The 27,424-nt window shown below is 48.0% G+C and overlaps 3 protein-coding genes across 8 annotated transcripts; 1 reads left to right on the forward strand and 2 right to left on the reverse strand.

Annotated features, from left to right (window-relative positions):
* Positions 1-15: 15 nt before the first annotated feature.
* On the reverse strand, positions 16-8,043 carry CNR2 (cannabinoid receptor 2). Its single transcript, XM_074555710.1, has 2 exons — positions 6,677-8,043; positions 16-2,374 (listed from the first exon to the last, which is right to left on the reverse strand). Exon 2 carries the CDS (start codon positions 2,306-2,308, stop codon positions 1,259-1,261), a length of 1,050 nt encoding a protein of 349 aa, XP_074411811.1. The 5' UTR covers positions 2,309-2,374; positions 6,677-8,043; the 3' UTR covers positions 16-1,258.
* Positions 8,044-12,810: 4,767 nt separating this feature from the next.
* On the forward strand, positions 12,811-15,609 carry PNRC2 (proline rich nuclear receptor coactivator 2). Of its 2 annotated transcripts, none has more exons than XM_074555538.1 (3): positions 12,811-12,980; positions 13,815-14,016; positions 14,477-15,609. In XM_074555538.1, exon 3 carries the CDS (start codon positions 14,495-14,497, stop codon positions 14,915-14,917), a length of 423 nt encoding a protein of 140 aa, XP_074411639.1. In that variant the 5' UTR covers positions 12,811-12,980; positions 13,815-14,016; positions 14,477-14,494; the 3' UTR covers positions 14,918-15,609. The 2 variants fall into 2 exon arrangements, with proteins under 2 accessions (XP_074411639.1, XP_074411638.1); XM_074555537.1 differs by having other exon boundaries at positions 12,812-12,980; positions 13,812-14,016.
* Positions 15,610-17,555: 1,946 nt separating this feature from the next.
* On the reverse strand, positions 17,556-27,414 carry SRSF10 (serine and arginine rich splicing factor 10). 5 transcript variants are annotated; one of them, XM_074555534.1, is made up of 7 exons: positions 27,155-27,406; positions 25,317-25,423; positions 23,565-23,666; positions 21,710-21,872; positions 21,357-21,410; positions 21,081-21,182; positions 17,556-18,088 (listed from the first exon to the last, which is right to left on the reverse strand). In XM_074555534.1, exons 1-7 carry the CDS (start codon positions 27,217-27,219, stop codon positions 18,070-18,072), a joined length of 612 nt encoding a protein of 203 aa, XP_074411635.1. In that variant the 5' UTR covers positions 27,220-27,406; the 3' UTR covers positions 17,556-18,069. The 5 variants fall into 5 exon arrangements, with proteins under 5 accessions (XP_074411635.1, XP_074411637.1, XP_074411636.1 ...); XM_074555536.1 differs by lacking the exon at positions 21,081-21,182 and having other exon boundaries at positions 21,357-21,407; positions 27,155-27,402; XM_074555535.1 differs by lacking the exon at positions 21,081-21,182 and having other exon boundaries at positions 27,155-27,399.
* Between the last annotated feature and the right edge of the window lie 10 nt (positions 27,415-27,424).

A 27,424-nucleotide genomic window follows, 5' to 3' on the forward strand; every position in this document is an offset into this window, starting at 1 on the left:
GGAGGGATGGAGGGATAACCCAAACAACCGGCAAATATCCTGAGAAGGGATGGAGGAACACTGAGGATAGCCCCAGCCATCAGGGAATATCCCAGGGAGGGATGTGGAGACCTCAAGGATAACCCCAATAATCGGGGAATATCCTGGGAAGGGATAGAGGGATAACCCCAACAATCCCAGGGAGGGATGGAGGGATAACCCCAAAAATTGAGGAATATCCTGGGAAGAGATGGAGGAACATCAGGGAAAACCCCAATAATCCACCCTGAGCATCCCTGGAGCCGTGTCCAAAGGCTCCTGGGGCTCTGGCAGCCTCGGGGCTGTGCCCATTCCCTGGGGAGCCTGGGCACTGCATCCTCTGGGACACAGGGCAGAGTGCAAGGGCCTCGTGGCCGTGCCCCAGGCAGGCTCATCCCTGTTGGAGGCATTTTGGGGGCTGGCAGGAGCCCAGCTGCTCCAGGTCACCGGTGAATGGCCCTGTCCCATTTCATTGTCCATTCAGTCAGAAGTGCTGCTTCTGTGTAATTTGCAGAAAAACAACCCCAATCAGGTTCCTCATGCTCAAAGTATCTGCCCCAGTTTGGGCTTAACCTTGTCACCTGGAGAACTTTGTACACCAGGAAAGAAAAGGAAGAAAGTCCTGGAAAATGGCTTGTATGTTTAATCACATAAGATCGCACAAACACCCATGTGGCTCGGTCAGTTCTTCTGAATTCTGCTGGAAGAAATGTGCTGCCTGCAAGGTCCTGTCTGCCCCAGCTCTGGCCAAGTCCTTAAGCCACAGGGAGAGGCTGGAAAAGCCCTCCCAGACCATCGAGTCCCAGCTGTGACCAGTCCTCACTTTGTCACCAACCCAAAGCACTGAGTGCCACATCCAGGTGACACCTACAAGGACAGGGACTCCAAACCTCCCTAGGCAGCTCCTTCCAAAGCTTTTCCATGAAGAAATTCCTGCTGATGCTCAATCTGAACCTCCCCTGGTGGGAGATTGTCACAGAATCATGGAATATCCCGAGCTGGAAGGGACACCCCAAGGACCATCCAGTCCTGGCCCTGCACAGGACACCCCAACAATCCCAACGGGTGCCTGAGAGCAAAGTCTGTGCACGTCATGTCCCAGCATCGAAGGGTGACATCAGCAGGAGCTGTCTCCCCATCACAGCTGACCCCTCAACTCCCATCAGAAGAGAAAATAAAAAGAAAAGTGATCCAGCCTGTTCCTTGCAGGCTGAGTGGGTGGATCTCCCCGGGTGCCTCCCTACACGGCGCGCGTGTCCTCGCAGACGGTCTCTATCACGGAGGACTTGTGGCTGCTCTCTGCTTCTGGGCTCTCCTCAGGGGCCTTCAGCTGCCTCCTGAAGTGGGACAGCACCCTCCTCAGGGAGGAGAAGAGCTCCTTGCTCCTCAGGGCGTAAATGATGGGGTTGACCATGGAGTTGAGCAGGCAGAGGGTGCTGCAGAAGGCGAACACCTTGCGCAGGCGGTCGCTCAGCCTGCCGAAGATGCTGTAGATCATCAGCACGAGCACGGGGGACCAGCAGAGCATGAGGACAGCCAGCACCATCACCAGGGTCTTGGCTAGCATCACGTCCATCCTCATCCTGCTGTTCTGCTTCCCTGCCTGTGCCTGGTGCTGCTCCATGTAGGCCACGTGCTGCCGAGCCCTCCAGAGCACGTGGGCGTAGGCGCAGACGATGCAGCCCAGCAGCACCACGACCCAGCAGAGCCAGCCCGACAGGTAATTGTCATCCACAAAGGGGAACAGCTCGGAGCAGGAGGAATCCAGCGTGCAGCAGTTCCAGCCCAGCAGGGGCAGGCCAGCAATGGTGGCACAGGTCACCCAGAGCACTGCCAGGGCTGTCCAGGCCCTTTTCCTGGTCATCAGGAGCTTGTACTGCGAGGGCCGGCTGATGGAGAGGTAGCGGTCCAGGGCAGTGAGCAGCAGGCTGCTGAGGGAGGCTGAGAAGGACGTGTTCACCCCTCCCAGCTGCAGCAGGAACGCCTCCTTGGAGAAACCAGCCTCGTTGAACACGTGGAAGTTCACGAAGCTGCAGACAAAGATGATGCTGGCCAAGATGTCAGCCAGGGCCAGGCTGCCGATGAAGAGGTAGGAAGGCTTCTTCCTGATCCCAGGGGATGAGAAAATCAGGTAGAGCACCAGAGAGTTCTCAAAAACACACATTGTCCCAAAGAGGCCACACAGGATGCCAATGCTTATCTTCTGTGCCTGCGTGCTGAGCACCATGAAGCACTCCATGGTGTTCCCGCTGCACTTGGAGGCGTTTGCAGGGATCCTGCAGGAATCCATGGGGGTGATCTGGAGCTGGGAGCTCACAGAGAGCCTGCTGCTTCCCTCTGTGCTTCTTCAGGTGCTCTGGAAAAGGTGGAGGTGAAGAGGACTTAACAAGCAATAAATTTACCCAAGACACTTTCTTCCCTTTAGAGGCAAGTAAGGAAAATGAAATCAGCCCACAGAGAGCTGCTTTCAGCTCCCCTGCCCAACCACTGGAGCCAATTTCCATGCTTTTCCCAGGCTTTGTCCCACTGGTTCTTTGGCTGAGACCCATCTCCCACAGCCCAGGGGCACCCTGGCAGTACCACCTCGGTGGCACACCACAAGAGGGAAGCAGCACCACTGACAATTGTACAAATCCTGAGCCAGATCTCCAGGACACACTGCTCAGGGCCAGCAGCACTGGAAGGGATGGCTCAGGGGGACACCACAGCTGCCAAAGGCATCCCAAGGGGAGCACAAAACTGCCACAACATCCCTGCCTCCATGGCTTTTCCTTGGAACCAGCCCTAGGCCAGGGCTGCTCTTCCTGCCTAGGGTTAGGGTTGGCAGAGTGATTAAAGATGTTATTAGAGATTAATTAGAGATCGATATTAGAGTACAGGTTGGACATACAAACTGAGACCACCTGAGCCTAAGAACCCTGCCCACACCCAGAATTAGGTTCATTTCATCAATATTTTTAGCACCAGCAGAGGTGTGATGGAGGGAAGTGCGCGATTTTACACAGGGCAGGTGCTGAGCTTCTCAGTGCACTCTGCAGCAAGAGCTCAATTTAACCCCCTTCATCTTCACAACCTGTCCTTGAGGTGTTATTTTCTCCCATTCTTTCTGTGGATTGCACTCGTGTTTAAACCAAGTTGTGCAGCCTTGGATTTCAGGGAACAATGTCATCCTGGACTGGGTTAGAGCAGGTGTAAAAACACACTACAAGCAGCTGTGGGATACCCCAAACCTGCCTGGAGTACAGCAAAATGCTGTTCCCAAGCCCAGGGAACAGGACCCCCCTTCCCAAAAGCTTCCAGGATCCCTCGTGCAGGCAATGGGATCGTGAGTTCCCTCTGCTGGAGGAGAGCACTGAGCTGCCAGCATTCCCTTTCCCCCAGAACAATTCACTGTCCCTCGCTGCCCTGGGCTCTCTTGTGAAAGAGGAAATGTCCCAAACACCCGAGGCACGGCCAGGATGTGTGACAGACACAGAGCAGGGGCAGACTGTGGGTTCCAGCCTCCTGTGGCCCTCCACCTGCCTGCTGTGTGAAATTCAGCACTGCCCAGCAAACCTCAGCCGTGACATCTCAGCAGAGGTGGGTTTGTAAAGCATGGGTGTTTTAACTGGCCTGGGGACTTCCTTCCCCACTGATTCCCCCAACACTCATCTCTCTTCCTGTGTTTCAGGAGTTGCAAAATATCCCAAGGACTCGAGGGCTGCCCAGGAGGTGACAGAGAAGAGCCCCAGCCCCACATTTGACTGTCAGGGGTGGCTGCAGGGAGTTCAGTGCAGGTTTCAGGCACAGCAGGGCAATCCTGATTTCCTGATTGGGATTTCTTGGTGTTCCAGGCTGGACTTTGGGCTGATGAGTGGCTGAGTGTTGCAGCAAGCTGCCCTCCTCTTACATCAGGCTCTTGCATGGGGTAACAACACAGGAGAGGATGTTGCCCTCACATCTCAGTGCTCTCGTTTCCTGCAGCCCTTCTCAGGAACACCTCACAGGCAGCAGAAATTACCAACTGCTGTTATTAAACCTGACACATCCCTTCCTCTGGAGAGGGATGGATTTAGCAGACAGATGGACTTCTCATACAGCAGAGCTCACCAGGGAGCAGCTGCCTCGAGTTTTCAACCCTCCCCAGCCAAACCCCAGCATCCAAACCAAGACATTTCTTCATTAACAGCCTCCAGCATCACCTTGGCATCCATTACCTGCAGCCAGCATTCCCAGGACCACCATAAATCCTCAAACCTGCAGTTGTGCAATGTCCAACCAACATCCTTAGGAGCCTGGAAACCACTGAACACCAGGCAAGGGAGTGAGGGCAGCAAAATGCTATCCCTGATGTTGAGCTGCTAGGGGAGAGAATCTGCTCATAATGTTAAAATAACTCCTGTGCTGCCTGTCCTGGCCCAGCTCTCTCCACTAGGCTGAAAAAACTCAGATAAGCCTCAGTTCAAAGTGGTGTGCTGGGCTCACAGCAATCAGCCAGCCCTGACCTTCCTCTCCCACATCTGCTCTGTCTCAGGCTGAATGACAAGGACAGATCTCTGCTCCCCAGAGCCCCCTTGCAGCTCCTGTGTCCATGAGGGAAGCACAGAGCTTGCTCCAGCAAAAGGTCTCTGCACAAGCATGAAAACACAGGCAGTGCCAGGAGCTTGTCTTCTTGCACTGCCTGTCCCTCATTTTTGTGCTTTTTTGGCCACAAAGCTGCTTTTTCCTGCCCATGGAGACATTTTCCTCTTGTCAGATGGGCCCCTGCATTTGTTTGACCGTGGCCTCTGCCCCCTGCCTGCCTTAGCTGCTGGGAAAAGTGCCAGCCCATATCTGGTTGCTGAGGGAGAGCTGACCTGCAGCATCCTCCGTGGGACAGGTCCCACCCCAGGGTGAAAGCCCTTTCCAAGAGCAGATCTCCACCTCCTCTGGAATCCCATTCCCAGGCATGGCTGTGCATCCAGCCAGGGAATCCCAGCCCCATGGGCTCAACAAGAGAGAGCCAAGTGCCTTCTGGCCCTCCTTTGGCTCCAGGGCTGTGGCACAGAGGAGCTGCTTCCCTGGAATGCAGCAGCTGAGCTCAGATTCCCTGGGCTGCTGCACAGGATGAACTCTCTGATCACAGCACGGCATCTCCTGCCAGCAGGAAGGCCCAGGGCAGGGAATATTTTGCCAAAATAACGTGGCCTTGCAATAAGGAACTCCCAGCAACAAGAGCAGAGCCCCAGCAAACAGCAGTGAATGAACAAGGGGTGAGTTATTAGGAACAGAACCCAGATCAGAGACTTGGGAATGCAGCATATTCCTGATGCAGCCCCAGGGACTGCAAAGTGAAACCTCCCCTCCCATCAGATCTGCTGCAAGCCCACTCACTCCAGCCTAAGAGCTCCACCTGGCTTTAGGGAAATTCAGTTTCCAAATGAAGAAATCCTTTCCCTCTCAGTGCCTGTGACTGATTCCAGCTGTGGGGCTGGCAGTGCCCTGCACACAGCAGCACCAATCCTGCTCCTCTTGGGATGCCTCTGCCCTCACAGAGCCACCACAGCATCCTGCTGATTAAAAAGTTATGTACCAGTTGCTTAGATAATGTAAAATTAAATTTGCCTGCTGCAATCAGCCAGTGCATTGTGCCTTGCAGCACTCTGAAAGTGCTCTTGAATATTTCATGTGTAGAATATCTGAGTTTTGAGCTTTACAATAAAATAAAATGTCCTAAATGATCACCTACTATGAACATGTGCAGTGATTTATGCAAAAAATTGTCACTATTGCTTGCAAATTTCACTTGCTGAAGAAGCAAAGTATCTTTTGCTTTACAAACATTTTAGTTTATATGTAATTTCCTGGTTTAGCTGCAGAAGTTTTTCCATTATTTTGGAATCAGCTGTTCCCCCTGGTTTGTCCTGACCACATTAAATGACACTGAGTGGAGTTCCCTCCCTGATGTAAGAGCTGTCTGCCCCAAATGCCACACTGAGGATTATTGGATTATTTATCAGCTCTGCCCATGTGTGACTGCCTGAGAGACAGTGACACCCAGGACAGGGTGGGTGCAGAGCAGCTGCAAGTGCCACTTTGGGTACAAAGCAGGGCAAAGCAGGGCTGCTCTCACTGCACCAAAACCATCACAGAAACACTGAACTCAGTGCCACATCCCTGTGAGACATTTGGAAATATCTCTGACAGAGAATCAGGAATGCTGTGGGCTGGAAGGGACCTTAAAGCCCATCCAGTGCCATCCTTCCACCATCCCATGTTGCTCAAACCCCATCCAGCCTGGCCTTGGGCACTGCCAGGGATCCAGGGGCAGCCACAGCAGTGCCAGGACCTCCCCACCCTCACAGCAAAGAATTTCTTGGAACCCATTCCCCCTTGTCCTGTCACTCCAGTTCCAACATGAACAATTCCCAAAATCAGCTGTAAAGAGCTAACCCACAGCCTGCCATGAAGCACTTACCTTTCATCTCCTGAAGAAAGGATCCATCCCAAAAAGCAGTTACACATTGCCTTGCAGTTTATCCCCAACAGCTGATGGTGAAGCCCAGGGATCTCCCGTGCAGCAGAGTCTCCCCAGGCTGCCTTGTGCAGGGCAGCACCGAGGGCTCTCACATCAGGGGTGATGTGAGAAAAGGGCCCAGGGCTGCAGGATGCTGTGGGTCAGCAAACACAAACCACTCACCTCCCCACCGAGGCTCTGGGGCTTCCCATGGCTCGGGCTCTCAGGGCAGCTGCTGCAGCTGCGGACAGCGCCTGCTTCCCTCTCCTCTCACAGCACTTCTGGTTTCCTCTGCGTTTCTTGAACCATTCTGCTTTATTCCCCTGGGCTGGAAATCCAGCAGTGTGAATCCTTCCTCTGCCTCCTCGCTCTCTGGCACATTCTTTCGGAGAATGTGTGTCGGGTTTTCTTTCCTTCCTCCTTTCTCCTCTGGGTGTTGTGTTCTGCTGCCTGCTCGTGCCACATCTACAACCACCCAAACCCTCCGGCTCGCTGAAATTGTCCTCCCAGCCCCTCTCATTTCTCCTTGTAACTGCAGAGTTTGAGGCAAGAGACATTCAGGTTCTCCTCCTGATTTCTCTGGGAACATGGAAAAGTATGGGGGGGAAAAAAGCAAGGAGGCAGATGTGGAAGAATCTGGATGTACCTGGCTGTGTGCAGGTCTAAGGGCAAGCTCAGAAATCTGTCTGTGCCTGCACGAGCAGCACAAACCTCACCTGTGCCCCTGAATTTCTCTGTACACAGTCCACTCATGCTGGAGGGACGAGGTGATTTTCTCTCTTCAAGTGGAAGGAAAATCAAGGTCTTCAGCTCCACAATCCGTGTGGTCAGGCAGCACCCGGGGCTGCAGAGGCTGTGGTGCTGCTGTGCCTGCTCCCATCCATCCCTCCTCCCTCCAGTGACCACTTCTCTCTTGGCTGGGCTGTGCTGGTGCTGATGGAAAGCAGGGACAGCTCTCCCTGCCTGGTGACACCGGGGACAATGTCACCGGTCAGCGGGGACAGGCAAGCTGGCCCTGAATCCCAAAGGAGTTGGCCACATTGTGGTTGGATGTGACCATCCAGGCTGCAGTGGGGACTCTGGAGGCGAAGCAAAGCCGTGATCCTTAGCCCTTGGCTGCTCCTTACCTGGCTGTGCCACCCAGAGCCACCCCACAGCCCCATCCCAGCACCAGCAACGCGCTTCTCCAGCTGGGAACTCAACTTTCCCTCCTGCAGGGATCCCAGTTCCCTCATTCTGTGGCATCACCAGCGTTTACACCGCGTCCTCTCCAAACCCCGCTTTGCCTCCTTCCCCTCGGGCAGCGTGCGCGGCTCAGGGCTCGGCAGCGGCCGCCGGAGCTCAGCGGTGCTCGGCTGCCCTCTCCAGGGAAACCCGGACAGCGCCCGGGGAAAGCTCGAGAGGAGGCAGAACTGGGAACTGAGCGCTTCCTCCTGGGCCCCGGCCGGGAAATGGGGTTCCCTGGCTCTGCAGGGACCTGCCCGAGCCTTCGGGGCTGGGAGGGGGTCTGGAAACCACAATGACAATGAGAGGCATCACAGGAGATGATGGGTTGTGAGCTCTGTCCCAAAAAATAATTCTTCCATTCCCGCTCCAAACTGAGCAGGTACAAGATTGTAAAGAGCAGGTGAGAAACAGAAAGATTCTTTATGCTGGTCCTGAGTTCCAACAGCAGCACCCAGCCCCAAATTATTCCCTGCTCTGACACAGCTTCACATCCAGCAGCATCCTGTGAAACATGGCCCCAAGTTTCCTCTGTCTGCAGGGAGAACTTTGTGTCACAGGAAAGAAATATTACTATGGCAGCATGGTTAGAAGCTTTTGAATTGACTCTGATTTATAGCAAAAATTGTCCTGCCAGACTAAAGGAAAACCATCAGGGCTGATTCCTGTAATGTAAAGGGTTCTTGCTGGAATAATCAACCCAGCTTTGGGAACACCCCCATACTCGGGGTTGGAGCAATGCTGTGCAGGTGCTGGGGAAAGGGACTGAGATTGCTCAGGAGTGCAGGAGTTTCTGTCCCAGAGCAGAGAGAGCAGCCCTGGGGCTGTGCTGGGACACTCACACCCAGCCCCTGCTGGAAGGGTGCCTGTGCTCTGTGGGAGGACAGGGATTGCTCATTTTGCTCTGACTGGTGTGTTTGCTGGGCTGTGTTTGAAAACTGGGTGGTGCAGATGGGGCTGAGGGTCGGGCACTGCTCACCTTGACAAGGTGTGACTCAGACAGCCACGGTGAGTGGCTCTGCTGCACTCAGAAAGAAAATGCTCAGAAAAAAAGCCCATCTTTACTGCCATGTCTAGCACAGCTCCTGAGAGCAAACAGGGCATGGCTGAGGGGTTGTCCTGTGCACAAACACCTCTGCTGCTCTCCTGGAGGGAGGAGGGTTCAGGTAGAACTGTTTTCCCGGCTGACAGGACGTGCACCAGGCATATTGATTTACATGGGCTGAAGGTTCCTCTGTGACTCAGAGCCGGTGAGGTTCCAACGGGGAGCTGCTGAGGCACAAAACAGGGCGTGACTCGGCAGCCGTGCCTGGATGTGTTTGTTTTCCAGAGTGGGAAAAGCTGTCAGCTGTGACAAAGCTGCTTCAGCACGAGCCCTTTAAACCCCCCAGGCTCGGGGTTTGGCTCTGTCGGTGTCCAGGGGGGTTTTACCCCTGGTGCTGTTTGCTGGGTGCTGTGCACACCCCACACACCAATGCACAATGCTGGATGTGATCTCACACTCACGAGCTCCAGCAGGGCAGAGGACAGAACTCGTGTTCTGGAGCTGGTCTAACTCAGGTGCTGCTGGATACCAACTTAATTCATGTCTAAAGCATATATCAATATACTTATAATGAGATTTAAACAATAAAAATGTGTAGTTTTATCACATTGTTTGGGTTCTTGAGCCTCTTCTCTATTTACCCTGCAGAGGTTCAAATGTGTGCTCAGTTCCTGTAGCTCACTGCTGTGAATATCCTGAGCTTAATTTAATGAACACGGGTGCTCTGCCAGGCAGAATAAAGGATATTCTAAACATTACTGAATACCCAGTGCTTCCATGCAGCCTTTAAAGAAAACACAAGCTCACACGTTTCCCTCATAAGGAAATTTAGATTAACAATCTGGTTAATGTTTGGCTCAGGTGGAAACGTCTTACGAGTTTCAAGTGTGTCATGGGGCTCTTGGAGCCACAAAATGTAAACATCTTGGCTTTACTGAAAGTCACCCACTGCCGGAAACTCGTCACTGTGAATAAAACTGGGGCAATGGTTCACTATTGATTTAACAAATGAGTCATCCGTGCTGCAGACTTCCTGCAGCATCCACGCTCAGCAGCTCCACTGAAACACCCGGCCAGGAGTGTGTGTGTGCTGAGATCCAGCTCAGCCACAGCTGGGAGCATCTTAATGTGGGGCTAATGAAGCTCTGGAGGCTTTGTGTTCACTGGGACTTGCTGGTTGTGGCAGTGCCAGCACAGATGGAGCTGCATCCCTGAGCTGGATTAATGTTTGCTCTGAGAGGGAGTGGAGGTGCTGAGTGAGAAATAAAAGTGGCTGGGGAATTCCTTGAGGTGCTGTCACCGTGGCAGCAGGAGCGTGGTGGGGAGCTGAGGAGGATTTGGGTAACACAGCTCCCTGGGAACATGAGGGAAGCTGGGATTTATTGCAGTCATCTTTGGAGTGCCTGGAGGAAGTGGAATAATCCAGACAGGGCAGACACTTGCACAATAGAAAACTCCTGTTTGTGCTGTGTACAGGTTATGAGAGGTGCAGAGGAGGTCACTGAGTCTGTGGCACAGCAGGGTGGGTTTGGAGGCACTGCCCTGTTCAAGCAGTGTTTGGGGGCTCTGGAGTTGGGCCTGTGGCACCTGCAGGGCATCAGGGTGAGCACAGCATGATCCTCAGGGTGGGTTTGGAAGCACTGCCCTGTTCCAGCAGTGTTTGAGGGCTCTGGAGCTGGGCCTGTGGCACCTGCAGGACATCAGGGTGAGCACAGCACCATCCTCAGGGTGGGTTTGGAAGCACTGCCCTGTTCCAGCAGTGTTTGGGGGCTCTGGAGCTGGGCCTGTGGCACCTGCAGGGCATCAGGGTGAGCACAGCATGATCCTGGAGGCAGCTACAATATCCCAGCCTGCCCATGAGTACCTGAGGTCAATGTAGTGTCACATGCTCAGGAGTCACAAATGTTACAGTCAGACCTTTGAAAAGGAAGAAGGTTAAAAATCAGCATTTGAAGGAGTGAAGTGGCTCCCGTTGGAGGAATCTGGGGTGGTGATGATGAAGGACTGAGACAGAACCTCAGGATTCAGTCTGTGCTGAGTCTTTAGGATGCAGCAGGAACTCGAGTGCTTCTGTCTGTTGTGGTTTGCACGGCCCTGGGAACATCTCCTTTCCTTCCACTGCAGGGGAGGAAACAGCCCAGGGCTCTAGCAGCTGAAGGGTGAAACACACAACTTTGCAAGCTGGACTTTGTGGTGTTTGGGGTTTTGTCCCTTTGATTTAAAAAATGCCCTCATGCTCCTGCTCAGCTCCAAATGACTCCATTGGTTTCAGTGGAACAGTTCTTGCACAAATACAGGAATGGCTTATCACTGACATTTCCTGCTCCCCCAGGCTGAATGTGTCAGCCTGACCCCAACGCCAGCTCTGAAAGACAAGATGTTTCTTTAATTATCTCAGAGATAGCGAGGACAAACAGCCAGACCTTGTGTCATCCTTGTTCTGAACTGGAAAGTACACGCTGTTGTGCTGCCCAGAAAAGAGCAGAACATTTGCAGCCTGCAAAATGCTGTTTCTCAATGCCACTGACACGTCCTGGCTTGAGAACATCCACACTGGGCTGAGATCGTGTTTTAGCAGAAATAAACACACTAGAGATAGAAACAAAGCAAAAATCGGCTGATGTGCATTGAAGGAGAGTTGTTAATTAATGAGTGGAATTTCCAGGCTTACAGCAGATACTGTTGCCTTCCATGTAAAGGCAAAAAAAAGCTGCTACAAGGACCTCAGCCATTACATTGTGCCAAGAAATTCAAAGCAAAGGGAGGAAAACAAATTAATTTCAGCTGGCTTTGTGCTAACATACAATAAAGAACAGGAACAAAGGTCTGGGTTTAGGTATGTCAACATCTCTGGTGTATTAAAATTTATGCTGGCTTTTAAAATAACATCACAATGAATACAAACTTCTATTTAGAGTCTTTACCTTGTCCTGGGCTGGGTCAGAGCACTGTAACACTAGGTCAGTAAGGAAACAGTTTTGTTTTAGGGATAAACCAGGATTTTTTCCCTTCTGTAGTTAAGAATCCAAGGTTACTCAATGAAACCAGGGTCTTTACTTAAAAAAAAAAAACCCAACAAACTCTGAATGCTCATCTGTTGTTTTTAAGTACTGCCCTGACTTGGTGGGGTTGGAACTGAACTCGTTCTTTTCCACTTTCTTTGAAACGTCCTTTTTTCAGCCTTTAATGTGGTGACTGTGGTACAGTGCTAGACTGGCCCCACAGTGGTGGGCAGGGAACAGTCTCACATGTGTGAATTTCTTATGTATACCTAATTTTTAATCATCCTACACATGGCAAAGGCCAAATCCTGTGGGTTTTTTCTTTGAAACGATCCTTTGAGGCAAAATAAGAGAATGTGAATATAAACACAAAGTGCAGCCACTGCCAGGGGCTCTGCGTACCCACAGCACTGTTTTAAACCTGGGAAATTTTTTCCCTGTCTTTTGACCTGAAACATCACTCCACATCATTTTCAATACTTTAAATTAAAACATTAAAGAGTTTAACTAAATGCAGGCTGGGGAATGGGTCCAACAAACCCGACACCGTCCATTTGACACCGGAGCGCTGCGGCCATCTCCGGGGGGCCGGATTTCACTCTTTGTTCGCTGAATCCCTTCTCTCGAAGGCCCTCGCTCGCACAGCCGGGTGTTTTGTGCGTTTCTCTCTTTTTTTATTGTTGTTAATTATTTCACCTCTTTGAAGCCCCCAGCGGCAGCTGGCGGGGGCGTTCCCCGGGATGTTTGTTGTGCTAATTCGCGGCCGGGGCGGGGCTGGCAGCGGGGCCGGAGGGGCCCGCGGGCGGTGCCGGGCGGCGGGGCCGTCCCGGGCGGGACAAAGAGCGGCGGCCGCTCCCGCGCTGCCCTCCGTGAGGGGATTCAAATGGCGGCCCCGCCCGCCCGCGCGCCGCGGCCGCTCTGCCCCGAGCCCGCCTGGCAACAGGCGGGGCTTGGCTCTCATTGGCGGAGCGCGCGGAGAGCGCGATCCTATTGGCTGAGACCGCGTGGCCCCGCGGAGGGGGGAGGAGGGAGAGGGTGTTAAACGGCGCAGGACGCGGCCGCCATTTTGTGAGGGAGAGTGAGGGGCGGTGCGGAGCGGAGCTAAGCGAGCTCTGGGGGCGGGGGTCAGACGGTGACGGCGGAGCAGCGCGGGGTCGGTTCCCGGAGGGCCGTGTGTGTGTCCGTGCTTGTGGGCGAGCGGAGCGGACAGAAGTCGGTAAGGACGGAGCGGTGCGGGAAGGGCCGGGCGCGGCCGCCGCCATGTTGTGCTCCGTTGTTGGGGAAGGGGGGACGGGGGGTCCCGGCTGCCCCCAGGTGTCTGTGCGAGAAGGGAGAAAGTTCGGAGGCGAAGAAGCTCCGGTCAGCGGGAGCAGAGGGCAGCTGGGCCGGGGACGGTGACGTTATCTCGGCTTTTGGTTGCAGTCCAAACAAGGCGGAAGCTGGAAATGGAGATGGGCGGCTCCTCTGGAGCTCTGGGAGGGATGGGCAGGGGGCTGCTCCGTCTGGGGAGCTGAACAGACTCGAGTGCGTCAAGGTTAAAATCTCAGAGATCCCAGGAAAGACAAGCCATGAGCAAAACAGGACATTAGTGTAAGAGTTATTAAGGAATTACTCGGCTAACGAAGGTTAAAGAAACAGCTGACAGATGATAAATGGAGCTCTGTGGTGGCTGGGGAAGGTTTGGACAATGTGGGCAGTTCCTGTATTGTCCCAGTTCCCAAAGTATTTTGCATTGTACTTTACATTTTCCCTACTAAAACGAAAGGGCAAAAGTTCTTGATTGTCTGTTAAAATGCTTTGTAAGACAGAGCACGAGCAAAATGTTACTTGGGATATGCTAAATATGGTGAACTTGATGTAAGAAGAGAAAGACAAAGCTGTGTCTTTTTGGGTGGGGTTGTGGGGTTTTGTTTGTAGGATGCTGTCGTCTTTAACATATAAACAGACACAGCAGAGTCTGAATTATTTCCGCTTGCCCTTCTTTCCACCCCCAAGTGAAGCAATTGTTTCCATAATCTGAATTGAAATTTTTTTCTCCTTTTTGCAGCAGGACTTCTCCCTTGGAGCTTCTGTGCCGAGAATCCGATGTTGGGCTCGGCTCCCTGGCTGAAGACAGCAGATCAGCCCATGAAAACTTCTATTCCCAGCCAAAGGAAGGAGTCCAGCACAAGGCAGCACCTCTTCTTTCAGGCTTGGAAGCAAGAAAGGGGGCAAGAGTTGGAGAGTGTGGAATCGGAGAAGAACACTGAGAGGTAAATGGGGAGGGGAAACAAAGATTGCAGGAGAGCCAGCAGGGAAGTGCTGAGTGTGCTGTGCTGGAGTCTGGGCATGGGAATTGCATGAAATCTGCTCCACTTGAGGTGCTTTTCAGTTCATTTTGAGTTTATCAGAGCAATTCTTAACACTTACAAGGAAGTTTGGGCAGTGACCTTATCAGTGCAAACTTTGCCCAGTCTTAAGGTGCTAACAGGCTGAATTTAAATGTCTCGGCACTCAATATTGACTGATAAAATCTGGCTCTGCATTTTCTGACCAAGGTTTTGTCAGTCCCATTCCTCCAGTTACACCTTTTCTGAGAAGTGGTGTGTTTAGAGCCAGTTTTGGTTGTTTTTTGTCCCTTTGCTTGAAACCTAATTATTCTCTGAAATACTTTGTTTAAAAAAAAAAAAAGAAATAAATAAAGACTTATCCTGACTGCTCTTGTTTTTGCAGGTGACATTTAAGTTGAAGATGGGCGGTGGAGAAAGATACAACATTCCCGTTCCCCAGTCTAGAAATACCACCAAGAACCATCAGCAACTTAAAAACAGGCAGAAGAGCAAAGACCCCAATTCTCAGATGAAAACCTACGTGAAGAAGGAAAGAGGCCACGGCTGCAGCTCCTCTCCTGGTGCATGGCAGGCCATGCAGAAAGGGGGGAAGAACAACGTTCACTTCCCCAAGAATCCCAACTGGAATCCTGCTCTGTCCAATCACAACCTGTTGTTCACCCCTCAGAGCAACCAGAACTATGCTGGGGCCAAGTTCAGCGAGCCACCCTCCCCAAGTGTTCTGCCTAAGCCACCAAGCCACTGGGTACCTGTTTCTTTTAAACCTTCTGATAAGGAAATAATGACATTTCAGCTCAAAACCTTACTGAAAGTCCAGGCCTGAGGTGTAACTTGTGTGATTTTCAGAAGTGATTTCGACTGTCAGGGTTTCAGATTTGAGCATTGTTATTCCAAACTCCAGGTGTGCCAGGACCAGGTGTTCTTGCTGCATGTAGTTAGTCACTTGGAGAGGGGTGAAAGTTTACATTCCCCTCATCTTTTACCTCAAAAGTTCAGTGCTGTGTTCACCTCACTGTGAAATAGATATTTTCTTGTAAATCAATCAAATCCTGAGCAGTCACCATTTACTGTATTTAAGAATAAATGGGACTGTGTGCCAAAATTGGAATTGTGGCTTTGAATTGTTAGAAAACCACCTTTTACCTAACTTAATGCAGCATGAACTGAAAATAAAAACGCACTGAGAACTTTAGTCAGGTTATTTGCTGCTTTTCAGGCTGGTGTGAGATTTGCTAAACACTCTGCAGAGCAGAAACCTCCACCTGGGCACATGGGGAGGCACAGCTGATCCTCTGCCCTGCCCTGTGAGCTTTAGTGGCACTCCTGCAGTGCTGGGTGAGCGTTTCAGCCCCTGACTCCCATCTGGAATGTTCTGGAAGGGTGTGGAAGAACTCCCAGGAATCTCCCTGAGTGCCAACTAAAGACCTTGCATTGCCAGGTGACTGCCAAAAAAGCTCCCCCAAATCCTCTGTGTGCCCACTGCACTGAGGAGTTCTAAACCACAGTTTTGTATCAGTTTCTATAAAAAAAGGTGGAGTAGTTCCTTAGTTTGGTGTTAATTGGTTCCCCTGTAACAATTAATAGTTTGGGGCAGGTGTTAGATGTTCTCACAGGGAAGACAGAGCCATGTAAATACATGTAAAACATTGTAGCATATGTAAATTTCTGCTGGGCTTTCCTGCACAGAAGTATTTTTAGTACAAAACTGCTGAATGTAAGATGACCATGTTGAGTACGTGGCCTGGTTTAAAAAAAATGATATTTTGTTTAAAAAAAAAATTAAAAAAAAAAAAGACATTTGTGGCTGTGCCCTTGCACTTCACATGCAATGAATATGCACATTGTATTTGGTTCTAATCTCATTTTTTTAAGTAAAATCAGTGCAAAAATGCTTATTTAGATTTTTTTTTAATTAAAGAAAAAAAAAACTTAAAAAAAAAAAAGAAGCTGCTGGAGTTTCAGATCCCAGATCCTCCTGTTGTGAATGTGTAGGAGAGGAGTGTGTTCAGTGATGAAAAAAACACTGAAATGTTCCAAATCAAGTGTTTCACAAGAAATGCAAATGCCTGGGTTCAGGTGCTTGATAAAACTGAAGGATTGGAATCATTCTGTGTTTGTGAAATGCATCAATGCTCTGTAAAACAACACTGTGTCCCAATCTTTGCTAAAATCCCTCGGCAGAGGGTCAGGGCTGGTGGCTCCTGAGCTGTCACCTTCCAGCTGATCCTGCTGCAGGGTGACAGCAGGAGCAACCAGGGTTCTTTCAAAATACAAGGATTACTAAAAAAAGTGCTTTAATTTGAATGGGCCTTTTGCAGATTGTGAAATGTTTGGAGGTGTCTTTCTGTACATTCCAAATGCAGTGGCAGCTGAGCTGAATGTTTACAAAATTATTGCTCCAAATCACACGGAATTGGCAGTCTCTAAACTTGTGGTGTGACCTGGACCTTCACCAGAGTCTGAGCTGTATCCCAGTTAATTATCTATTCTCCACTTCAAATTGTCAATTACTGATGATGTTTGTACAAATTGGAAACAAAAACATAAATAAACTTTTTTTTTTTTTTACCCCCTAAAAGCATCTCTTTGTTTTCAGATGGAAATGGAAAAGTGGGATGACCTCATTTTGGCAGTTCCCTTCTCAAGGGAGGTTTCTTTAAGTGCAGCCTTCTCTTCATGCCTTTGCAGTGGTTAGGGCACACAGGGCTGGAGAATTAACACTAATTAACCAAAAGCTTGGGGCTCCGTCTCCCACACACTACAGCTGGATTAATTAAGTCAGAAGGTGCTCTCAAGTTATAGTCAAAACTTGTACATTTTATTCCCAATTCACAGGGTTATTTGCACAGATGGAACACAAAACTCAAGAAGAAAGGATGTGGGTGAATAAAACATCAGCATCTCCCATCAAACACACTACAGGGTACAGAGTCTTCCCTTCCTACAATAGTCTCAGCAGCAAGAGCATCTTTAGACAAATATTAATTATAGCAATGGACTACAGACTTTTTTAAGCAAGTTACAAGATAAATGGAGAAAACCAGCAATTCTTAATGGGTGATTATGTCCTAAAAATGTGTCAATTTTATCCCTTTGTACTTCCCTGGCAAGGCCCGAGCAGCAGTGCTGGCTGAGGCTGCACTGCCCCGCTCTGGGCACGCCCCAGCTGGCACCAGGCTCAACAGGCAGGAAAAAAAGCTCTGTCCAAGCAGAGAGCTCCAAACAACATTGAAACCAAAAGATTCCACTTTGAGTAAAACCATGATACTGTACATTAAACATCTTGATAAGACATAGAAAGGATAACATTGAGCTTTCAGAGACCAGTCTATCAGAGTCCCTAATTAAACACCCAGCTACTTAACCACTAAATTGAAGATTTTGAATTACCAGTTGGGTGCATGGACTTTAGGTGAAAAAGAAGTTCCAATAGAGCCTTCTATGACTGCTGACACCAATCGATTCGCTGCAGATATTTTGGAGCACAGCCATTAATTTCAGCAGAGGTTTTTTTTTGTACACGCTACTTCAATTCTACAAATTTTGCAGGAATGACAAAATCTAGATTTACCACAGAAAAACGTAATTCCCACCATTCTTGAGACTCCAAAAGAAAGATATCTAGACATGATCTTTTGTAGCCTGCAAAGTTCTTGCATTCCAGCTGTGCATAACCTGCAGGAAGCTTGCACAAGACAGGCTCCTGCTCTTTTTAGGGCAGGACTGGGATACCTGCATCAAGGAAGGGAGATGTTATCTAGATGGGCTGTGGCTTGATTTGCATGAATGCATAAACATTCCCTGCCCTTTTGGCCACATCCTGCTAACTCGTCCCCAACTGAAAGGCCCACAGAACAGCTTCTTCACAATTTTTCCATGGGAGCAAGAACTAGGACAACATCTTTATTCATGCACTCTTGAAACATCGTGGGTTTGTGTTCGGCTTTTCTGGCTTGTTCATATACACAAGTCAAGTCAAAGTTTAGTCCTACCTCTGGGAGAGAAAGAAAGAACCATCAGAACTGGCAGACACTACATTATACTTGCAATGATCTGGCTTTTCAAAACAAAAATTAAACTGTGCTATACATAAATGCTGAGGCACACAATATAAGGACATGCTGACACAACAGTTAAGGAACAGTTACTGTTACCCTGCCTGCACGTGGAGATTTCTCCTCCCTCCTCCCCCCTTCCAGCTCCAGTTGCAGCTGGAGCAGCAGCAGCACCAAGCACAGCAATCCCTGCGGGCCCTGCAGACACAGCCACGCTCTCCCCACCCCGCAGGCACCACGACCCTCTCAAGCAGCAGGCAGTCATGAAGACTATATTTATATATATATATAAATCTATAAAGCTGAAAAGAGTGGGGTTTGTGCTGCTAGAAGCAGAAATAATCACAGCTCAGCTTACAAAGGGTGACAGTGGGTTTATGAAAGCAATTCAGTGCTTCACGGAGGATTTTTGTCTTTCAGGGCAGCACCTTCAGCTGGGCACACACCAGGGCCAGGAGGCAGCTCCAGCCCACAGAACCACTGCTGGCACCAGTTTGGATATGGCAATTATAAAAATGATTCTGTATGAACCTTCAGTTGTTGTTTTTAAGTAGTTTCATAACCTGGTTAATAATATCTGAATTATAACCTATGGGGCAAGTCCATCCAGCAATAATGAAAGTTAATGGCAAAGAAAATTCAATATATTAAAGTACAATTCATGCTTAGTGTTCTCAGTTTGTCTTGTACCCCTTCAAAAATGTGAAGTGACATTATTTATTCAGACACTAAATGAAAAATTCCTGCCCTTACTGAAATACCATAGTAAGGATTTTACTCCATAAGGGATGCATAGCTCTACTCCTAACCATGCTCTGGAGTCAAATTCTAATGCTACAATAATTCCAGTGGATCAGTATTTCCTTCATTTTTTTATTACAGCATGTTTGCTAAATTTACAGCAAGCAGAAAATAAGCTGGGTCTTTAGTTATTTTGATCAAAACATCGATGTTTTAAAGGTAGTACACAATATTTGTTAAAAAGAACATATAAAAATACCTTTTTAGAAGCCTCTATAAGAAAGGAAATACAAAGTTTAATCCCACAACTTTCCTCTGCTAGAGCTGCACGCTACTGCTACAGTTTTAAATAGACTTTTTGCTGTTTTTAAACTATACATCCAGGAAAGTCTACAAAATTAAAGGAACGTGCATATAAATGATTGCATAGCAGAACATGAACATTAACTGCAAACAGTAAAGAAAAAGTTAGAAATACTATTAAATGTACAAAGGTTCTAGGATCAACCCCTAAGCACGTTCCGCTGACGAGATCCCAAAGCTGGAAAGGCCCTGCTGAAACACTAAACCCAAACCCTAAAACATTTCTCTAAAAAGGAACTTTTGGAAATCAATGTCTTTATATGCTACAAACATCAGACAGCGAGGAACACTGAAGTGTTTGATGGTGGCTTTTGAAGGCAAAGAGAAAAAAACAAAAACAATGCCAAAAGCCATTTCCATAACAAAGGATCTTGCCTTCTAGAGAAATACTGGTAAGAGTACACACTGGGTTTGTTATTTTTCACGTTCAATTTTCTAAATATACTGTATTAGTGATAAACTACATAACTAGAGATGCAGCTCTTGTTCATATCCAACTTCAAACATTTGTTCTGAAGGAAAACGAAATCTTTTAACCAAACCACTATCCATTCTGAGGAAGGAGTGATTCAGGCTTGCTTGACCAACTGCTTTTTTGCTGTGTAAAAAGCAAGCAAGCCTGGTAACCCAGGGAGATGGCTACAGTTTGATACCTATGAATACACCAACTAACCACAGGAGTCATTGGCATAAAAGTTTAGTTCTTATATACTGTACACACACAACTCGAAACGATCTACTTGTATCTAACAGCAGGAAAACTAAGCAACTTTATGGTTAACTGCTCACTAAAACTGAGAATAGATACAAAAAACTGCATAAAATGTACACACAACCTAATATTTAGCTGCTCTGCCGTTTGCTGAAATGTGAATTTAGATTTTCCATTTCAAGGTGGGTTTTTCCCTCACTTTCAGCACCAGCAGCCAGGGCAGAGGCAGTGAAGCCTCTCCTCTATCCCGAGGCTCTGAGTGAGCTCCCAGAGCAGCTCTCTGCCCATGTCGTACATGCAAGGTCAGTACCATCTCTCCAGACAGCAGGCTAAAGAGAAATCTCCCAAATCTCCCTGCACAGAGCTCCTTGTGCCAACCTGCTGGGGCTGGTGGGCACGGAGAACACCGAAACCTGCCCTGGAGCCATGGAAACAAACTGCCAGGCTGATCTCCCAGCAGCCAGTGTTGCACTACAGCTGTCCAGTTTTCCTTTTCCTCACAAAGTTTATAGAGTTGAAGAACCAGTCAAACAGCTGGTTTAACTGCCCAGCACAAACTGGTACCAATTTCTCTACGGGTGTGACATTTGTAAAAGGACAATGTTGCAAGTTACGATCAATCAAGTCATCACCAAATATCTAAGCATTAAAAATGCAAATCTTTACAAAAATATACATAGAGACACCACAACCAAATCAGTAGCTGCCCATGACATTTAACCAAATGGACAATCTCTCTCCCTCTCTCTCTCTGTGTGGCTTCTCAACACTGTTTTAATTTCAACCATTGTCGGCTACAGGGAAAACTGACAAAGAAAATATTTTTTAGCACTGTTGCAACATCATATTCCTGATAATTTAAGTAAACTGAACTGTGTGTAAATGAATCTTACATGCCTAAACCAACATGGATACACTGTTAGTGGCCACTGGACTTGGGACTAGTCCAAGACCTCGATCTGGATTTTGACCTAGATCTAGAATGTGATCTTGACTGTGATTTGGATCTAGCTGGTTCTTTTTTTCTCGACTCCTTCTCATATCTTGAGCTGGACTTATAGTGTGTTTTAGAATCTGTTTTAGAGGTGCCTCTAGATTTGGTGTGAGATGCAGACCTAGACCGGGATTTAGCCTTCATTTCTTTCTTGGGCTGTGACTTGGATCGTGATCTTGAATTGGACTTAGATCTTGAAAAAGATCGATTGCGGTGTTTGAACCTAGCAGAATAAAGGGGAGAGAGGAGATTTGAATGTAAAAACACTATTCTTACACATCTAGTACATCAAAAATTGTTTACCGTTTTTGCAGGAGAAACTTTTTTTTTAACCTATAGTTAAAGGAATACAGTGATCTAGCTTGCAATTGAAAGGGTGTAAAAAGTGGATTTTTACCTATCATTGTCCGAATGGCTTCTGCTACGACGAGGTCTTCCAGTAGGTCTACTGCTAAAAAGGTACATCAGAAAAAGTAAACGGTGACAAATACCTACGTAAACGTACAAACACTTAACACATTCTATTTTCAAGCTGTGCATTTGCTTTTAGCTACTCTCCAATGCAGCACAGAATGGTTTCATTCATTAATCCTGATCAGATGCAGCATGCAAGGTACGCAACTCCCAGCGGTTACTCCCACGATAGAAAAAAAACGATTATTGCAAAGTGTGCCAATGAAATAGTGAGCGTGGTGTGTGAAATAGTCACAGTGCTGTGCAGCTGAGGCCAGCCCCACACACTACACTTACTTTCTGGGACTATAGGATCTTCTATAGCTGTAATCAAAGGAGCGACTCCTCGACCGCCTGCGCTCGTAGCTGCGACTCCGAGAGCGCCTGTATCTGTCATAGTCATCGTAACGAGAAGAACTGTACAGGTTTCTCCCTTCCTTGGCTTTCATTTGGTTTGGTGCTGTAAAAATAACAATATTTGCAGGTGAGGATGATGCCCTACTTTCTCCCCTCAAGGTTTAAGGCATGTATTTGGTGTTGAGCAGAAAGGTTCATTTGTGATTTGATGTTTATGAAGGGACAGGTGAGAGGCTGCTCTGTGCCATTTGTTTTGTGCTGCTTGGGCCACTGGACACAAATTAATGCAGCCCTGGGGGCACTGTAAATCCAGAAAGCAAAACAAACAAAAAAAAGCCCCCTCAAAACCAGTCAGAAAGGACTAATGCTCCATAAAAGCAGAACACAGAGCCGGCCAAGGTGATTTCAGGCCAGCTGGAAACTGGTACAGCAGGTCAGAGCCATGACTGACACATTCTGACATTGCTGAATTTACCCAACCAGTGAAAGCTAATTAAACACTTTCTCCTGGCTGCACAGCACCATCATCACACCTGATCCACAGCTGTCTGCAATGATTAAAGGCCCAGCTTATACAAAGGCTTTGGTGGATGCCACACAAAGGGAAGTCTGATTGCAAAAGGAACCCCCCAATAAAACAATTCACTTTCACTCTGCAGCTTAGTTATTAAAGTAATTAAGAATGAATGAACCTATTAGTCTTCCACTGTATTTCCTCTAGGCAGCACAGCTATCCTTCCTTTGTATGAAATTCATGCTCCAAGTATTTAAACATGCTGGAACAAACATCCTCTGTACTAAACGGCTTCAAATGTTAAGTTTTTGGTGCTGCTTGCAACACATTAAGGTGGATTTAGTTAATTTTGCTCAGAAACTCGTTAGAAATCCCAATGTTTATACACAGGGCAGAAAGTTGTCCTTTGGAGGGTAGAATTTCCACTGACTCCATTAAAGATAATTGTGAGCACCTGAGGGAGAACTGGACAGTCAGGTCGTTTCTCTGAGAGCTGTAACTAAAGCCCTTAAAGATCTCTTTATTTCCAGGCATCACTTGAGTGTTACAGTCCTGGTTTATTCCAGCAGGGCTGAGCCAGGTTTTACAAATCTTTATCTCCCTGCAAATTACAACTATGCACACAAACAACAGATGTAAAAGACCCAAATTCTCTTTGCATTTATCTGTTCAGAAAATACAAGTTCTGCTCCACCTTGAATTGAGATAACTAGAAACTGACTTTTATCCTGAAGCCAAATGAAAATGAAGACATTACCTCAATCCTGGAAATCACACAGAGCTGCACAGAAAGCTCTGAAGAACAACAGTGGTGACTGCTGTATTTAGTTTTCCATTTATAATTAAACGAGTCATTAACAGTCACTGGATGAAAGGCAGAACATCCATGTGCTATTTATATACAATAGGAGCACATCACAACAACGAGCAGCACGTGCAGGGCTGGGTGCTGAAATCAGGGAGGGAAAATGCAGGGAGATGATAAAATCCAGAGAGAGGAGATAAAATGCAGGGAGAGGAGATAAAATGCAGAGAGAGGAGATAAAATGCAGGGAGAGGAGATAAAATGCAGGGAGAGGAGATAAAATGCAGGGAGATGATAAAATCCAGAGAGAGGAGATAGATAAAATGCAGGGAGATGATAAAATGCAGAGAGAGGAGATAAAATGCAGGGAGAGGAGATAAAATGCAGGGAGATGATAAAATGCAGAGAGAGGAGATAAAATGCAGGGAGATGATAAAATCCAGAGAGAGGAGATAAAATAAAATGCAGGCACTCACTCTTGCGGTCCCCCTGTGCAAACTGGATTTCTATTTGCCGCCCACAAATCCACTTGCGATCCAAGTTATGGAGAGCATCCTCTGCATCACGGACATCTTCAAATGTGGCCAGTGTTAAGGTACTTGGCAGTTTGAGCAGTTTAACACATTTGGCATTTAAAATAAAAGGTTTCAAGTTATTTTCTCATTTTACAGCCATGTTTTAAGTATTTTAGTCATGCTACTCTACACACTAGTGTTTTCTTTAATTAACCACCAGCTAGCTGAGAACTCCTGTTGTAAAATTAAAATCTTGTAACATGACCATGAATTTATCCATCAGCAAGCACTTGCTATGTGATACTCTTTAATTTTTTTTCTTCTCCCACTTGTACTTATGCAATGAAAACAAAGGTATCCTTTCAAAACACACTTGTTAATGGTCATTTAGTTCTCTCCACTACATTGAGTTTATTAAAATTAAGTCCTAATGCTTAAGTTATGTTGGACATACCAACAGTAAATATTAACTTTTAACGTAGGAATTGGAATAAAGCTTTCCTTTTTGTTTGAAACAGCTGATTTTGGGTTTAACTGATGCCATGTCACAGCCCTGTGTGCAGAGAGGAGCAGACACTGGGAGCCCTGCAGTGCCACTCAGGGCCAAGGTACAGTGACAGACATTTGTTTTAAGGCTGCAATTTACACCCCTAATTGCAGCTCGTGGGCCCCAAAACAATGAGCTGCCTTTCCCCTCCAGGCCACTCAATTCTCAGCAGCATCATCTCTGCAGGAGAGAAACTTCCATTTCATTCAGACCACAGTTACAGCAGCACTCACAAGAGAAATATTACAGGTTTTGTCAATGGACTAAACCAGAATAATTCATCAAATCACTGCTTACATGACAGACAGAAGAAAAACTGTAATTCTGTAGGATACATCAGGTATGACTCCTTTAATCTTGGCCACCATTCAACTTCATCTTGACCTTTAACTCTTTAAGTGCTTGTCAGAAGGACTTGTCATGAGATGCTTGGCCAAAAATGACAGATGGCTTTATCTTTAACTTTGAAAAACAACCTTTTCCCCCTTTTGCAGATAAAGCGAAGCTTTGTCTCCCATTATGGCTTGTCCTTCTTCCAGCTTTTCTTTATTTTTTCTTTTCCCAAACTCTCCCTTCTCTTCAAGCCTGATCCTTAAGAGGTCTTTGGCTTGTCTACTTGCCTTAATTGTTGAACTCTACTCTAAAGGTTCTTTCATGCTTTCTCTTTGGGGTCGCCATTACTGTACAGCTTTACATTCTGAGGCAACAACAGAGGACAGCAAATTAGGGGACAATATTAAAGAAAGAAGTTCACCTCATTTTTTACACAATCTGATTTTGATCAAGTGATTCCAGTTTCCATTTGTTAAATTAACAATGAATAGCAGCTACATTTTGCTAAGCACAACTTTACTTACACACCAGTGATAATAAAAACGTGCTAGACAATTTTGAGGCAGTGATAAATTTTCAGTTAAATCATATAGTATTAATTTCAGTGGCATAAGCAAGCTTTTATATTACTGGATTTAAGTTTTGCAAAAAAGGCAAAGAACAATTGAGAGAAGTTAAATCTTCAAAAATAACGCAACACCACGACATCAGTAAGACACTTATTAGATACAACACAAAATAAACTGCTTTTTCATGGAGATTGGTTACCTCTTACACAAACTTGAATTTCAAACTTCAACACCCCTCACTAATGAGGCATCTGAAGAAAGGATATTGAACATAGGCAAATCCTCGGGGACGGCGAGTGTAGAAGTCAAGGGGAACGTAAACATCAACAATGGGCCCGTAACGACCAAACTCCCGGCGCAAATCTTCGGACCTGCAACACCACAGACACCTGATGTGGCTTTGGCACCGCCTGGGCGCCACAAACACCCACCAGAACGAGACTGAACGGGCAAAAATCAAATCTGCAGTTAGTATCAGCGCCCCTGGGGTTTGGAAAAATTTGGTGGAGGATGAAAGTGGAGCTTTGGGGGAAGAAGGGATTGGGCAGTGCTGGGAGCACATGGAGCTTTTCCTGAAACACTCAGGATGCTCAAATACACCCTGGCAGTTTGAAACCAGCCTTCAGCACAACCTAAAACAAAAATGTAAACTGAGAAGTGATGCACACCACTTCATTCAATGCAGCCAAGGTTGGCAGAAAGGAAAGAAAGGATTGTTAAATTATTGTTATTATTATTCAAGTACCTCGACAGTGATTTTGCAACACATAAACATCAATTATGAGATCCAAATAAACATTGTGAGACCAAAGCAGTCACCCAAACTCATTTCCATAAATAATCGATATTCACAACCACATCAAACAGGCCAGATCTCAGCGAGCAGCCACTCATGCCCTCGGGATAGTTTTTCCAAAGAGTTGGATTTAGAGAGCTGAGACAAAACTGCTCAGCTGCAGCCACCCCTGGACAGCCTCTCCTCAACAGAGACTTCTTACTCACATCAGCTCCTCACGTTTAATTTGAGGACAAAAACCTGCATGAGAAGATTGATGCAATACTATATTTAGGTGGTACGTGACAATTACTACAGGTTTTTTGTATTTTTTCCTTTCTCTTGCACCAGCTGGGAAACAAATCTCCACAGTCAGTGCTGGCAGAAGGGGAGATCTCAAAATGAAATCACCTCCAAGAACTCAGTGCTTAAGGTGAATCCTCAAGAGGATCGACATTACTGTAAAAAATTTGGAAGTGATCATCCTCAGCTCTTCTTGAAGTAAAATAAACTATTGGAAAAATGAATAAATTCATGGGGGGAAAAAAAAGTTTAACTTCATTCCATTCCATTTCATCGTGCCCACAGGACGATGTGTAAATGTTCTACAAACAATAACAAACACCAAAGGCGTTTATGGTCACTAAACTGCCCAAGTGAAATGAAGAAAACCAGCAGCTCGCCAAAAGCATATAAGGAATAAATAAGAACCTGTGCAACGCTCTGTTTTTGTTGTTTAAATTCCCTACGAGAAGTTCTCTCACTGCTTAGTCCTTATAGGCTCTCAGAACCGCACGATTATAACGGAGACCAAGCATTGCTTCCCTCGGCTCCGGACTGAGCGTCCCGAGAGGCCCCGGTACCCAACGAGCACCGAACATTCCACCTGCACCGGCAGCAGCTCCCCGCTAACGGGACCGGCCAGGCAGCAATTTCGGGCACAAACTCTCTATTTCCTCCCCTCTAGCAGCAATCCTGCATTCTCAGAGGAGCATCCCAAAGTGCAGCGGCTGTCCGGCACGGCCTCGGTGCCACATCCCGCCGGACGCGCTCCAAGGGCTGCGGGAGTTTCACTTTGTTGCGGCCCAGCTTTGTTCTGCCTGGACGCTGTTTGGAAACGAAGCCGCGTGGAGAGGCGGGGAACGAGCAGCAGCATCGCGAGGAAAATGGAAGGCAGGGCAGGGAGAAGAGAGAAGCCAGGCGGAGGGAAGGAGCGGGCCGGGCTCGCCCCCTTCCCTCCCCTCCCCCGGCTGTGAGGGGACCCCCGCGGCCGCGGCCTAGCGAGCCCGCCAAAGCCTGCGCGAGCCCCCGCTCCGCCCCCACTCACCGGGTGTCGTCGGCCACGTTTCGCACGAAGAGCGAGGTGTTGGGGGGCCGCAGGTAGCGGGACATGTCGGCGGCGGCGGGGCGGACGGCAGGAAGGAGAGGAGGGAAGGAAGGAAGGAAGGAAGGAGGGAGGGAAGGAGCGAGCGCGGCCCGGGCGCGGCGGGAGCGGCTGAGGCGACCCTGGGGGAGCTGCACCGCCCGCCCGCGCGCCGCCTCTCGCGAGACTTCCCGGGGGGGCTTCCGGCGAGAGCGAAACGCGGCGCCAAAATCC

Source organism: Zonotrichia albicollis, chromosome 20 (assembly GCF_047830755.1).
Source record: "Zonotrichia albicollis isolate bZonAlb1 chromosome 20, bZonAlb1.hap1, whole genome shotgun sequence".
NCBI lineage: Eukaryota > Metazoa > Chordata > Aves > Passeriformes > Passerellidae > Zonotrichia > Zonotrichia albicollis.